Below are 16,316 nucleotides of genomic sequence, written 5' to 3' on the forward strand. Positions count from 1 at the left end.
ACAATTAAGGGCGACAGGTCACTCAAGCTACACTGTTTATATCTGGTATTGATTTTGACTTATGGAATTCATATAAAGCAATACACTATCTGCAGCATTTCCTCCTATGCTCTCTAAAGTGTTCAGTGAAGGGACACTGTCCCAGAGCACAAGTAACAAGGAGGGCCCAGCCACCAAGTTTCTTCCAGATCCCACCGCAATAGTAGAAGAGGTCACTGCCTCAGTCTGATCACCCCTCATCACTAGCTGGAGGTCACCAGCCTTTCAAGTCAGCAGAGAATTGCTTAAGGCTCAGGATGGGGTATAAGGCAAAGGGCTTAACTGAACTCACCAGCAGACCCAGACGTGCTTTGAAGTAACTTCGCAGGCTGTGCAATGATGGAGCACTGGCATAATCCCCACCCACTCTGCTGAGGTAACAGTAACCCCCAGCAGGGAGACAGTAACATCTTAAATGACTCCTGCTTATCTGCCGTGCCGGTGTGCCTGCATGCAAAGAGAATGGGTTTTCTCCTCTGTAACTGACCAACATGTTCTTTAGATGATATAAATGGTTTCCTTTCTAAAGAACTGAATGCTCACAGAACAAATGGGCATGCGGCTGAATAAAGCGTTTCCCAGTTGGATCTGTTATTAGCAAGATACGAGTTACGCAGCAGGATACACATAGGATAAGCATTAGAAAAAAACCTACTCTTCTAAGAATTTTATTTGGCTTTAATGGATCAGTCAGTGGAATTCCACTTTGCTGCCCAGGGAGCTCTGGGATTTACTCACAAACTAGGAGCAGCACATGTTCTTTGTCCTGATGCTGGGGAGAATTAGGGCTTCTTCACTTTCTGGACTTCTCAAGAATATATTTGTATTTTCTGCTAATAAATAGGATATTAAGAAGTTAAACAGATGTAAAGCTAAAGAAAAATTGGAAGGATGGGAGGAGCAGAACCTCACCATGCCAGTCACGAGAAATGGCTCAGAACGTTTTGCAGTGCCACCAGACCCCCACAAATCTGGGATATGCCAATGTTTAAAATCTTCATGCGCATGCTTCTATTTGCTTTTCTCAGCTGACACACTCAACACCTCCGGCATCACTACCTTGCTGCTAGCTACCTTTCCATACAGCTTTTTTTTTTTTTTTCCCCAGGCTCTTCATAGCATTGCTCATGAACATGTCAGATCTTATTACAATTTTTCTGTGTTCCCTTGTACAGCCCATTTAATGGTCAGTAGTAAGTAACTGTAAAAAAGATAGCTTATTTACTCAGTTGTTTCTTGCATGTATTCCAGAGTCCCGTCACTTTAGCTGTCTGACAAATGTACCCCTTTTTTCATATTCAGACCTTTAGCACTTCAGGCACTACTATAAGCAACAGGGAAATGTGGTGGATTTTTTGTTGGCTGGTGCATCTTCAGCGGCATTTTTAACAGAGATGCCACTGCAAGATCTTTATCAGTGCTGACAATGCACACATGCAGAAGAACTGACTTGATCTTCAGGGGCCAGACCGAGTTTGCAAAGCAGGTACCTGAGAGAATTTGAAAAAAACATAAAGTAACAAGTTTTCAGGCTGTTTTGAATTTATTCACTGGTTAAACAGGACTAATTAATTAAATTAATTAGTTTAATTTAATAATAAATAATTGATTTGTCTAAATGGGGCTGAAAAGAAGCACTGACCATGCAAGCAAAGCGAAGTTGAGCTGGGTTCGGGGGATTCAGGGTGTTTAGCTCAATTTTTCAGCTGTTGTAGGGTTAAGGGGACAAACTGCTATCATCAAGTAAGTCAGCAGCTACAAGAAAAGAGCAAAACTAAGAAAAATTCCTCCTTCCTGTATCTGTTGGTTTAAACTCATTTCCAGAAGCTGATACTCGTGCTTCCTGGGAGTTCATTGGGATATTTCTGCTAACTTGCTTACACCCCTTCTAAAATTTTTCCTTTTGAAAAGTGTTAAACTGCATGCATTCTTCACACCCTGGCTTCCCCTTGCCTCCTCTTCCATGTTTCAGTTTGTGAACTTCTCATTTAATGCATGTATTTCCTTGAGGTATCTCCTACATCACAAGTTTTCCTTTCTGGGCTGGTTTATTAGCAATGACATTGGGAAATCATACATAATGCAAGATTTCCAACAACAACCCAAGAATTCTGACCCACTCCTCTAGCAACATCCATGGAAAAGGTTTCTTAAATGCAAAACCATGCCAGTCACTGTCACAGACTATTTTTTAATAGCTACTACCAGGAACAGGATGTTCCCAAGAGATAATAATTTTTCTTCCACACTCAGATATCATTTCTAAATAAGCACTGTCACCATGGATGCTGATCACAAATGTGCAGCATAAAGATGTAATTACAAAATTACAATTGAGTGGACTGCACACAGTGTGCCAAATCCCCTCTCGGTATTCATCCCAAGTTGCTGGGCTGCAATTATTCATGGCACATCAAAACCCCAAGCTTCAAGTAGCAATCAGCACTATTTAGATGTGCAGTAAGACCCCACCTCTTCCCCAAAGAGTTCAATACCTACACAGGCAAGCAGATGAACAGCAGTCAGAATAAAGACTGCTTTACAAATGAGCAATTTAGATCAGAAATTAAATATTTTCCATAATTATAAATTCTTTAGGTGTCAAAGGTTGCAACAGGACTTACAGGACACCAAAGTTAAAGAATAAGATCCTTAATGAATATAGCAAAGAGTTTTAAGCACCAGATTATTTACAGTCACACAGTAGGGTACTGTGCAGAAAGCACAACTTATCAGCACAGTTTGGAGAATGAAGGAAAGCCACTTCCCAGCCAGGTAATGTCCTGCATTAAGCCTGGTACTTTCATTAGTTTCCTGTAGCATAACTACAGAATGCATCATGCCAAGTGGTATGGAAATAACACTGTCCAAACATCACAGTCATTCCCACAGTCTAGACAGTCTCCTCTTGCAGGACACGCAAGCGAGTCTGATCACTAGTTCCAGACTTGGAAAACTATGTCATGAGATCTTCATTATGAAAGATCCCATAAAATATCAAAAGATGCCTTATCACAATGCAATAGATACAGACCCAAAACAAACAAAGTATGTAAAAGAAAATTCCTGACAAATCAAAAACCAAATTAAAGATTATGAACTAGAGCAGGGAGGGAAAAGAAAGGAAGACTCACAGTTGCCGGCTCAAGCTATATGAATCTATACAAAGATACGTAAGCTTAGTATAGGAACACATTTCCTCACTATGTTTTAATATTTCTTTTAAATCTTTCACTGAAGTTGCAGAGAAGGGTGATTATCCTCTGCCAAGACAAAAGAACAGCAAAGCTAATGGAGCTTAATGGTACAAAGAATACTGACAAGTTCAAAACTTGCCCAGATAAGCTGTGACTGGTTTTTATGTCTATCTGCAAAGTGTTCATTGGTTGGAAATGGCCAACATTTTTTCACAGTTTCTGCTGTCTCTCTTATATTCACCTCCAACAGACTAGTTTCTGTATATATGTATATACATATATGTAGGCTTTGTCTCTACCCAGAGGGACCTGGACAAGACAAAAGCACTTTACCATGCCACCTTGGTGTGTGACAATTATGAATCAGGGCTCCACTGTGTTTGATGCTGACTAAAGACTCGTTGCAGTAAAGAGCTTCTACTCTAACAGAAGGCAATCTAAAGTGCTGCTTGAGCTGACTCGCTTCAACTGTCAGCACTGACTCCATGCTACAAGCTCTGAGAGCACTGTATTCATTTAAATAAATGGGCATTTAATGGAAGCAGCACAACTGAGTGAAACTCTTGGTACATAAATTTTGGCCTTCCTTACACAGAATTTTTCCTTCCCTCCTAGTAACCTTTCTGTCCCATTTGGGGGAAAAGGGGAAGTCTTCTGAAACCAGACAAAAAACCCCCTTGGTTTGTGCAGGGACTAATGCCACATATCACAAAAAACTAAAAGTCACTGAGTGACAATTAAGTTCATCTTTAGATGACAACAGCAATGTAGAAATCAAAGACCCTACTCCTGGTCCAGCTGGCCACAAAAAGAAAAAAAAAGAAAAGAAAAAAGAAAAAAAGAAAACAACCAAATAAATAAAACAAAAAAAAACCACAAAAATCTGGTGATTTCTATTACTTGTAATATGATAATTTCCCTAGCTATTACAAGAAAAAGATTGCAATGCCACATATATCACAGCAGTTTCACCACTATTAATCTGTATAAATTTACCTTCCTAGTCGCATAAAATACAAATTGCTGGCCCAGTGTATGCATTCACAACTTATTTCCTCTTCGGAGACTCAGGTGTTATGACTAATTCTGTCCTAGCTGTGATCCCTTTCTTGCATGAGATAAAACCTCACTGTAAATGTCCTGCCTCTTCAGCCTGCAGATCCCTGGCTCTATTCAGGTCATTCCTGCAAAAACATTAATCCAGTGAGTGTGTGGCTTCCTCAACTCAACTCCTGCCATTGCCTGGAGGAGCTGGGGATTGCAGAGCTTAACCTTTGATATGAAAATGGCTGCAATTCACTGTTGTTAGTGCATGGGTGCATAACTCCTACCAGGCAATGAGGTATTGCCTAAAGCGGGATACATCTGCTTCTAGTCATATAGCAGGATTTGCTCCATGCTGAAGCCAGCTGCCACTCTGATATCACATACACCCCTAAATGCTATGAGGCTGCATAACCTCTTTCTGTACTCCAACATCCTCTGCCTTTGTTACCTAATGTATAAATGGCAATTTCTGCTTGAGGGTAACTTAGTTTATATGACGTACTTTCTACAGCTTGCCTCTGGTTTACTTTCAGACCTTATATAAATTTTTTATGTGTTGTTGTTTTTTTTTTTTTTTTTTCCTATGTTCAGTGATTTTACATCATTCTATTTGACTCGTTTTTATGTCAACTAAATACTCACAGAAACTTGTTGAAGAGACAGACCATTCTGGTGCATTCCAGCTAAGGGGCACAACTTATTTCTGCTCCTCTGAATATAGTACTGGTCTTTAAAGTGCTGGTGCCTACAACAACATCCTTGGGAAGCAGAGCGAGTAAACACTAAAACCGAGGATGGATTATCGCTGCCTCTGCAATGGCAAGTACCAAGAGTCCCTTCAAAGTCCCGTGTAACTTAGAATACTGCGGCTAATGCCTTCCAGCTTCACATACCTAAATGCCTGTGAAGGCTGAAAAGCCTGCACTTCCAGCATGCCGCAGGTTCGTTTCTCACCAGGAATGTGGAGGTGGGTGCTCTTTGCAATGGCTGCAGCTCCCTCTCCTGGTGGAAAGCCAGAGTCAGGGAGGCCACCAGCTTCCACCACCTTCCCACACCCGCTCTCACCATTTCTGCTACGCTTTAAACAGAGTAATGCAAGTAAATGGATTTTAACAATTTACTGTAGAATTTGGTGAATAAACCGGACTCTGGAATTAATTAACATGGAAAAAGTAGCATAGCCTTTCAAAAGGCAGACAATTCTGAGCAGAGGCAACCGGGCTCCCAGTACTTCTGTTTCAGGAAGAGTGAGCAACACCACCAATTTTTTTTTAAATGGAAAATGCCTGTTGAAAGGTGTCGGAAATTTCAAGTCATAAAGAAATCTCAGATTCATAAAAGCCTCAAAACACAAAACCTGAAAATGTCTGCAAATTTGAAGCAAACAACAAAATAGGACACAAGGTTTTATTTTAAAACCACTGAAGATAAAACTGCAAAATTGTGAATGAGAACATTTGGCCTAATGGAGTATGAACAATTGATGAGGTCCAGGAGCATTAAACTAGGATTGCAAAGAATTTCCATAATCATTACTGATGCCCGCTACTGCTAATGTCACTGAGTTTCTGTGAGGGCTGTGTGATGAACTTTCTAAGGAAAAGGAGCTAGACAACATTGAGAGCTGTGTATAAGCACACAGCTGCACAGAGATGACAGCACAAGGGTCACATTGCTTCTATTCCAGTTTAGGCCATTTAATATAAAAGAAACATTTTAGAACAGTTACTTTACCTCTCTCTGCTTCTTCCTAATTAAAGCAGGTATAGATGTTTTCATAGACAGAAGCTGGGAAAGACAATTTAGCCTTGTATCTCATCCTTTAACACTTCATTTATTACTAAATATCATCCATTTTTGAGTGACCCGGGTGTTTCTGCAACAACGGCCTTCTCAGCTGCTGAAGGCAATTGCAGAGATTCATCATGCCAGTGACAGGAAGCGCCTCCGCACTAGTGGCACTACATTGTGCTGCCATCTGTAAGACCTCAGCCTAAGAGCAATCTCAGGATTCCCCCTCCTCCATAAAAACAATGTACGTAGTGCAGATGCTAGGAGCTGGGTCTCTGAACATGCTGACCATGCTCCTTTCAAAGGGCTCCCTGCTAGGTGATTAATGGGGCAGTATTAATATCAGTTGCAGTGATGACCACAGAGCCAGGATGGTGGCCTGAAACAGAGTGCCTGGGCAGTGCTGAGCGCCAGGAGAGGTGCAGGAAAAGCACAGTTTCCTACAGTCATGGGCTGCCGTTATAACCATGCATTTTAAGCTTCCTGAAGGAAAAAAAAAAAAAAAAAAAGATGGATATTTGGATTTCTATTTTCAACTTCATTTCACTCAGCTCAACAAAAGCATTGTCAAGACGGGGTCGGATCTCTTTCTTCTCACTACAAAACCAGCACCCACATGAAAAGTCTAAACCTGAGTGGAAGAGCAAACAACTAAAATTACATACAAAACACCCAGGAGTTTGGGAAAACAGATAATATGGTCAGCCTAATTTTTACATGATTTCAACCAAGACCTTTTCTGCACTTCAACATGTCCATCTCCATTTGAAAGCTCCAGTTCAGCACCGCATGATGAGGAAAAGAGGCAGAGATCTTTTCAAAACTGATTACAGTACAACTTTGGTTTCAACAGGGAAAAAAGACTGGTTTGCACTTCCCGTGGCTCTTTAAGAGGCTGTTACATATATCGAAACACATTACATTTAAGAAAGTTGTAACAAGCAGAAGTGACTCAGTTCCTAGTGCTAATGGGGTATCTTACTGACGCTGCAAATTTTTTTTCTGCCTTTCCTTTTTACTTCTTCCACTCTTTATTTTAAAACTTGCAGTCTCTACTGTTTTACAGCAAAAACTGTTTGTGAAGCAAGAATTGTGCTGATCGCACCAAAACTCATTAATATAACTTGGTTTTCCATTATTAGCACCATCTGAGCCTGTTGAAAGCCTTAACCAGGGCTTTAATTTTTCCACAGAGAGCTTTAAATTAATTAGTGGTTTACATGCTAACAAAGAATCTGATACATTCATAAATCAATCTAATGCAGAAGGATTACCAGAGGGTGGCAACCTATTCAGTGGGGACCTCACATTCACTTAACATGGTGGGTTTTTAACAAAAGGGTGCAGGTGTGGAATAGACCGGTACCAGGAAGAGTCCCTGATAATCACTTTGCATCACTTAAAGACGCAGCAGGACACATGGTAAATCAGAGCCTAGGGCCCACCCTAAGCAAAACCCATGTAGATATAAAAGGCAATATCATCTCACTTTAACCTTCACAGCTAAATTGCCAGAGTGGTACAATTTCTTTTGTATAGGTTACAGGCCACTGAACTAATGGAAAATAGAGTAGAATTAAAGGGCTTGGATGAGAAGTACAAAGAAAGCTGTGTAACATATACGTAAATAAAGGTACCAAATCTAAAAAAAATTAATTTTTCTGTGTATTATTAAATGAATTCAAAGTTATTAACACATAACTGTTTATACTTTCAGTTCATTTTAGGCTTTTAATCTAGTTTCTGCTAACACAACACTTATTCTTGCCACAAGAGCTCTACTCTCATATTTTTCATAACCTGGCACTGCTCACTTGTTAAGACAATGTCACAGAAATGAACACTTTTCACTTTTCCTAGTCTCATTCTGTGTCCTAAAGGTCCAAAGTAATGGACTCAAAAAAAAAAACACTTTGATGACTAAAGCAGTTGTCAGTCTTTGCTATGTTTTGAAATAAACCTGTGATCTGTTCTGAGAGCTGCTCATTTTAATAATGGAGTCTCTGTCACCACAGACACCTTCACACTCTCCATCAAGTGCTGTAAGAACTGTACACATAAGAAGTGATCATTTTCTTTTCCTTTACAAAAAGGTAAAATATCCTTGATGAGTCAAAAGAAAAATGACTGAGAAAATTGTGAACATGCCCATTAAGAAATTAAAGTCTGTAAGGGACAGGAAGAGCCAAACGGCAATTTAGACTCAACGCTGCTGAAATATTCATGGATTGGCAGTAAGTAATTGTGCATTTTGATAATGGATAATCGATACTTACTGGTGATGGTTCATGAAATAAAGAAACCAAAGCAACTATATGGGATTCATAGCCTGAATTTGTTCAGTTCTAATTCAAGTAATTATAAATTCATACTCACTCAATCCTACCTAGAAGGTAGCAGATTTTTCATACAATCATATGGAAAAAAACATATCACAGGTAATTTGTATTCTTGGTGATAAACATTTATTTTGAAATTAAGAATCTTCATTTTATCTTCTATAGTACCTTCCAGTAATTCGCTACTTCCAACAATAAATCAGTCATGAGAAAGGTAACTGTGGGACATACTAAAACCCCCATTTCCTATGAGGACTGACATGGAGCAGACATACTAGTCCTGCAGACGGGACATAGCGCCTGATCTTCAACTTCAGCTGAGGTCTCCTCGGGAAAACATCTCACCATAAACATGCATTTCATCATCACTCACATATATTATGTATACAGATGTACAAAGATGTACAAAGATACCACAGTGTAAGCAATTTCTACAGCACATGCTTTGTATTTATTCATTGTTGTGGATTTTACGTATGTGTCCACCTTACTGCAGCGGTTCCTGAGATGCTGGGTGAACCCGAGCACTGGGAGCCTTTCCTACCCATCACTTCGAAGCACCACTTGCAAAAAGGCAACAGCTGGTTGCAGGTTACAGCAAATGGTAACTGATGTGACCTCCCATGTAGGGAAGCAAATCCTAAATAATATCTTCTCCCCTTGACTTGTGCTGGGAAGGTAATAGGGAAGAGTCCCATGGCTCTCTCACACTGCGATCACGTAGGTGTCAAATGGGAACCAGGAAGGTCAGGGCAAACCCTCCAGCATGCCAGTGGCAGGGCAGCACACGCAGGGACAGGTCATCCTTAAAATGAGCCTGGGTTGACATAACATCGTCACTCTTACCCTCATGACCGATCTCTGACTGCAAAACCCAAATAATTTTCTTCCTTTTTATTTCAGAAGCAAGAAACAAGCAGGTATTACATAAGGTGCCGCCCTGCAAAAGGCTTGTGTGATGCTTTGCACAGTTCCTGGGAGGCAGGGCAGCAGCAGAGCAGCACAGCTCCTTGTACTTTCTGCCCCAGTTCATGCCTGGTATGAGAAATGCTCTCGATGGGACACCGAAAGAGCAGACATGGGGTTTGGTACCCTGCAGGTACGCTCTACAGAGGAAGCCTCGCTGTTTGACAAAGGCCAAGCTGGGCTGTTTGCCCTCACAAAGATTTTGCTGTGGATCTTTTTAAAGTATTTGCCCCAAAACTATGGATCTGGTATATGCTGCAGGCTCCTTACTGCACATCCTGAGAATGCAGGCTAAGAAGTTACTTCATCCCCAGCCTCCCCTGTGTTCAAACACTCCAGCTCCTGGACCCTTACTGCTCTCAAACTGCGCACAGTCAAGCAAGTTCATTAATGTTAATTAATGTCTGCTGTGTTTCATATTAAAATCACCAGTTCTGAGCTCTGAGACACAAAGAAGTTTCCATACATCAACAGCTTCAAAGCAATTGTCTCTATGGGTGCACTTATCCTTGGCTGTTGTAGCAGGATACTTGTGGAAATTACCCCACAGGCGAGAGGGGAAAAACTACCTAGTACTTACCTTGGGGGAAGATTGCACCCCTGGAGAGCTACCTATCAGCTCCTAACGGGATATAACACTCAGCCTCTCAACAAATTATACAAAATTGCACTCTGGTTAGCAGGGCTAGGGGATTAATGGGGCACAGGAAAAGGTACAAGAAGTGTCTGACTCTCATGAGATGAGATCTCAAGAAGGGCACATATACCAAAAGCCTTACCAGCTCTGGAAGGTTAATCAATATTGCTCATTTCATAAAGTCCTGGATTATCCCACTAAATATATTTTACACTCAAGATATTATTTCTATGCCTCCAAGGGAAAGCTAATTTAAAAAAAAAAATTAAGGAAGCACTTCAAATAAACAGCTCTTCCCAGATTTTGAAATTTGTTTACACTGAAAATGAAAATGCAATTGCAAATCCAGTGCCTGATCTCTGCCCCTCTTCTTCCACCAAAATTCCTCCTGGAGGCAGCAAGATTTTTCTCTCAGTCACAGACTCTTGTAACTTAACCTGATAAAAGTTTGTTTCTCAATTCCTCCAGGCCTTCTGCCTCAACACACACACATTACCCAGTGGCCAGTCTTCCCGACTCCTTCAGCCCCACCTCAAAGTCTTCCTGTGGCCAACCCAGCCATGCTGCAGACCCAAGGGCATGTACACTGGGGTGGTGTCAGGATGGGAGAGGGCAGCAGCTCCCATAGTTATGCTGGGCATGCACCAGGGGCTAGGGCAAGTCACACACTCGTGTGCCTGGCACATGCTGCTCGTGTCCTCCCTTTCTCTACAAGGCATGCAGAGCCTAAAGGCCACCGTCCCAGAAAAGCCCTCTGCAAGGCACCCCCAGCTCTGCTGGAGCCACCTGCAGCCATGGTGGGAGCAATAGCTCCAGAGATGATTGCTCTTACCTGTCACTCAGGTCCCTCCAAATCTCACTGTATTTTATTGATAGCTAACAATGATTTATAAAATGCATTCATTGCAGGCAGGTGAGATTTTTAAGGACCTTGCAACACACAGCTAACAGCATCCACTTTCCCAGAGACCCTCTACAGCTTCTCCCCACCAAGTCAAACAAACTTTGGACCAGATTCATTCATGGCCAACTATGCAACTCACTCAAATGAGTAGCAGTTTCACGAGTATGTTCAAGGGGACTGGTTTGGGTTTTAAGGTTTGTGAACTCATCTGCTTTATCCTCTGGAAACCCAAGACATTTTATCTGAAGACAGGGACAAACAAACTCCTTAACAGATGGGAAAAGTTCCTTAGATATTAAGTAATTAAGCACACTCAGCACATGTTGGCTCCTAAAAAAACTGTTTTGAATAGATAAGGCACTCTATAAATTAAGGCTTGCAGTTAACCAAAAATCTCCTTTTTCAACTTTTGCTCACAAGCCTAATCTCATAAATTGCTACATGAAAAATGAGGCTATAAGGAGCATTATATGATTTACAAATTTATCAGATGGAGGGAATTTTTTAAGCTTCTGTGCATGTATTCCTCCATTTTTCTGTGGCTGGCTAAGATTTAACAGGCAACTAAATCTACTGCATTTTGATCTGAAATTGCCTTTCCGTGCTTGTCTTGCTTTCAATTCCTGTAAGCACCAGAAGCAGGGAAAAGAAAAGAGCTTTTCCCTACCAGAGCTTTTCCAAAGAAGCCAAGATAGAACCTTGAGTTTCCTCAGATTAATGAATACATCACTGGCAACCCATCATTGTGTCCAAGACGGTCTTACTGCCTCAGTGACCACCTTCAGCAATCAAAACATACCTAAGGCCTGAAGTAGTTAAGAATTGCAAAGCAGCGAGTTGCTTCAGCTTACCATTGCTCCTTCACTCTTGCTTCGTGCAACTTCTCGCTGCAGACGAGCCACAGACAGCTTCTCCCTATGGAAAGAAAAGCATGTGAATAGCAGTTCATTTTTCACTGGCAGAGGGAACGCACCACATCCCTATCGGGGCGGCATTCCTGCACATCACTCAGGCAACCCTCCCAGCAGACCCTGCTCTTCTCGCCATGTTTCTCTGCAATATTTAGCTGTTCTGTTACTGTTTCATTTCGTGGCAGTTTGACAGAACTGTCAATAAATCAACTGGACGCAAATATCATTTGCTCCATTCAAAAAACAAAGTAGCTCATCACGCTGGCAATATGGAAACAGACTGTGCAAATCAGATTGTGTGATTTATTTTCCTGTGGCCTTGCACACAGCTTTATTTGACTACACTGACACCAGCTAGAAGGCTGTTAGATCATCAATAAATGTATGCATAAAAATGAAATTTAAAAAATCTATTCTATTCCCAAACACAGTGCTGCATTTTGCAACTACCAAATATTTCTTTAATTAGCCTTTTTTCATAAGAGATCCATACCCAAATGTTTGGCTTGATTTAAGTCACAATTAATTTGCTTAATTAAGGATTTGATGGTCGCAACACATTTTTGCCTGAAAAGTTGCAAAATATTAATGAAAATAGGGTTTAATATGCGTACAAAACGGAAGAGATTTTCAGTGCATGGAGCGGGAAAACGTAGCAGTACCAAGTCTGCGAACTGCAAGACCTAGACAGGGGAAGGTGGTGCAGGAACCAACCACTGCAGGAAGGGTACAGGAAGAAGGGATTTTGCTCTGGAAGCTCAGTAAAGCAGAAAACGCTTCATAGAACAAGCAGGACTTAAGTAACCTACCATATTTAGAAAGGATTTAAGAAAAACAAACATACTTTTTCAAGCAGGCTATTTTAAAGAAGATATGCATTTTTGAAAGAAAAGCACCCTGCAGAAACGTCAGAGGCATTTGTCAGTGCACAATGAAACATAAATCTGCAGATGAATAAATTATTTACAGAAGATGATCAGCTTTGAAAACTTCCAAGACAAGGGGTTTTAAATCAGAATATATCCATTATCAAGTTTGAATTTTTCCATTTATTGGTGTTTTGCCCAGAAATTCTACATGATCTAATTGGAAAGAAAGACCTGAACCATCCCAGTGCAGCATCCTGGCACGTACCTGGGATATATAAAATCTTTGCCCAGGTGACTACTCAGTATAAGGTAAATGTAAGCATGCCAATGGCTCAGGCCTCCTGAGACATGGCTGTGGGCAAGCAGCAGCTGCCCTTTTGCAACTGTGTTGTTTGAGGGCCAGCAGGACCAGCCCCGCACTGCTCACCATTGCTCCAGCCATGATTCCACTGGCCATGCTACCTGGCCTTGAGACATTGTGAGATCAGGAAAAAAACCCTTCCTGCTGTCCACTGTATGTATAGAGTCTTGAAAGTGCACAGACACATCTTCCAGCTCCTACAGCAGAAAAGGGGCTGGAAAATCACGGCCCTCAGAGACCTACAAAGGTCCCCAGCTGTGGCTGAGGGACAACCCAGTGGCCGATGATCTCCTCAGGTTCTGTAACCACTCCTGTCACTGACTGGGTTACTCTCATCCAGCATGAAAAGCTAAATGCTCTTGCAAGAAAAGTAGCCTTTAAACCATTTCTCAGGACCCCTTCCTGTACAAATCTGACTAATTCATGCAGGAATAACAGCATTCATGTCACTCTGCCATAGCTCAACATATGCTTGGGTCACTAAACCAGTCCTCCCCCTCCATTTCAGTAGCAAATGTGGTATTTAAGCCTCCTTAACAGTCACCTGCCCTCACATGCTTGGTGCACCCCCACAACACTCCCCATGCAACTGGCTGGTGGCACCCTGCAAATACGGTTGTCACACAATACCAGGCATTGCTAATATTGTGATCTGTAAACATACACAGTGATGAAACCACTCAATACTGGCAAAACCTAAAGACAATACAGCCACAGCCCTGTAGAAGTGGTATTTGTGTTACTCCAGCATTACATCAAGATCCTCTTTTGCGCATGTGAAAAATTACTGAATATTGAGAAGTGGCATTAGTGCAACCTTAACCCCAGTATCCTAAAACAGCTTCTGAAAGACACGTACTGCTCTCCCCCTTCCAGGCTCAGATACTATCACAGGGAAATTATAAAATTGGTTAATCCTATTTTAAAGATTTAGTTCATCTGCTTGAAATAGCCCATTGCATTTTTGTACCGCTTCAGTGCCCTAATATGTTTTAGTGGAAAAAGCAAGTATACCCTTTGAGGGGGTTTTTGACTTTTTAATTGCAAAACAAATGCCTAAAGATATTTCAGGAGAAAAGATGAAGGGGAGGAGAGAGGGAGGAATAAACAAAAATAAACCCTGCAAAGCACTCCTCCACGCACTTCCTGCCAGTGGTCTGGAGAGATTTATTTCACTATTCCTCCTACATGAGGAATACTCCTATTTTCCTCTCTTCGTGTTACCTCCAATACAGAATCAGTTCCACATTTCTAGAATTCTGGAATTTTATCTGAGTAAATCCCATTTGAGCTCCATTAACAAAGAGGGCTCCTCCTGACAACGCCAGGCCTTCCCTTTCCAGGTGAGGATCCTGGAGGATTTCTGAGGTTCAGAAAGGGCTTCCTTAGCAATTTCCCCAATGAAGGAGAGCAAAAACTGGGATTCTCATACTGTGTTTATAACATTGCTGCGATTAGGAAAAGAACCACTTTTCAATAGCAGAAAATTAAAAAGAAACCTGATTATAACAGGAGAAAAAAAAAAATCTGCAATAGAGGATACAGAAGAGCCATCTGTTCCAACAGTGTCTAAAAATAAGTCACCTTTGAGGCAAGCAAACCCTGTGCTCCCACTTCAAATAGGTCCCAGCACGTCTTCTCTCTCCCACTTCCATTCCCCAGGTGAAGGAGCTCACACTCACAGCCAGACCATACAGATGGTTACCTTCATCTAGGCAGGACGCAGGCCAGAGGCTCAGCATGCCTATGGACCACAGTCATCTCTGAGCCCATTCCAGGGAGCTTCATTTGTGATGCACTTGGCCCATCACCCACAGTGAGCCATTCCCACTACCTCTATACAAACATATGGCGGTATAATGGGTGAGAAATGTGGTCAGGATCCTGTTATGAGCCAACAGCATTTAACACCAATTTACAGCATTGGAAGTTTTCATGCAAGATGCATGACAAGAGAGAACAAGCGCCTTCATGTCTAAGCACAACCAAATAAACCTGCTGGTTACTATCCACCATTTCAGTCAGTTTTGATTAAGACAGCACCTTCAGCAACTATTCTCAGCTCTCAGATTTTAATATGGTGTTACAACTGAATAAGCATTTTACTATGACTGAGTTGCAAAAATAATAAGCTTTTAGCTGCTTTAGCCTTTCAGATGTTTCGAATGCAAAGAACATTTGACACGCAGCTTCAAAGTTAATCATGTTTTTTTAATCTTTCCTTTTAAATAGGAAAAATCAGTAGCATTACTTTGTTGCTATACAGCTTTATTTTTAATCAAGCATGTTTCATCCCTATAACATGATTAATTAACAAAGTTAATTAGCAACAACAACCTCCAAGAAAACAAATTCTTCTCTGAGGATTTAAAAAATTAAACCATGTTCATTGAGGAGTTCTCATGTTTGCTTCTGAAAAAACACCAAATGATAAAAGATTTACAAAAACGCTCTTTGAAAGCACAGTTTATGCTCTTAAGTTTGAATATTTGCATTGTAAGCGGCAAAATTCCCAGCCAAGGACTTTGCAAAAAGATAATTAAAGGAGCCAAACAAGGATTCAATTATATCCTTTCCAGATGGAACTGAGCACACGAGTAGTCACTGTGTGGATGGAAGAAAGATACATTTCAAGTCTCAGTATCGCCAGTAGATCTTGCAGTAGGTTGTTATAAAAAAACAACAGTTTGAGGAAAACCCATTTTGTCCAAGGAAAACATAAGTGTGCTGAATGATGCTGCAAATTCTGAACTGTCCTTAAAGTAAAATTTATCCTTCATTCTCCCCATCAGCTCGACTCATTCAACTACCACACAAAAAAAAAACCTGTATCATATGACAGTGACAGCTAACACACACAGCTTAGAGCTTCACTACGAAACTGTGCTGCTTGGACTTCTCCCAATCCATGGGGATAAAGGTAGGTAAATTGATGCAATCACAAGCCTGCACCTACCACATAGTACTGAACAAATGCTGGTACTGTGCCTGGTCTGGTAACAGATATCCTCAGATCAAACAACACAATAAAAGCTACGCTGGATGAGGGAAAAGGCTCCCTTTCTCTTAGTTCTCATTTTTATAATGTTATTTTACATCAATACAACAAAACAAAAAACTCTGTCAGCAAACTTCAACTGCCCAATATTTGAAATAAGATTTTAATTTTTATTTTGGATTATCAGATACCAAAGCTCTGAGTTACAGGCCTTTGCTTCTCCATCTAACACAGAAAGATATTACTTAAAATAGCTT

The 16,316-nt window shown here is 41.0% G+C and overlaps 1 protein-coding gene across 12 annotated transcripts in view; it reads right to left on the bottom strand.

The window, feature by feature from the left end:
• The window catches only part of NCKAP5 (NCK associated protein 5), a 507,525-nt gene that overhangs the window by 229,705 nt on the left and 261,504 nt on the right, over positions 1–16,316 (bottom strand). For 11 of the 12 annotated variants that reach the window (XM_061442407.1, XM_061442190.1, XM_061442334.1 and 8 more), the window contains one exon: positions 11,772–11,831. In XM_061442407.1, coding sequence (XP_061298391.1) covers positions 11,772–11,831 — 60 coding nt within the window. Of the gene's footprint in view, positions 1–11,771; positions 11,836–16,316 lie in introns of all 12 variants that reach the window. The other variant, XM_061442804.1, reaches the window with a different exon arrangement.

The sequence above is a fragment of the Pezoporus flaviventris genome, unplaced genomic scaffold (genome assembly GCF_033815535.1).
Source record: "Pezoporus flaviventris isolate CSIRO_AGI_PZ_B2104156 unplaced genomic scaffold, CSIRO_AGI_Pfla_v1 ptg000001l, whole genome shotgun sequence".
NCBI classification, from domain to species: domain Eukaryota; kingdom Metazoa; phylum Chordata; class Aves; order Psittaciformes; family Psittacidae; genus Pezoporus; species Pezoporus flaviventris.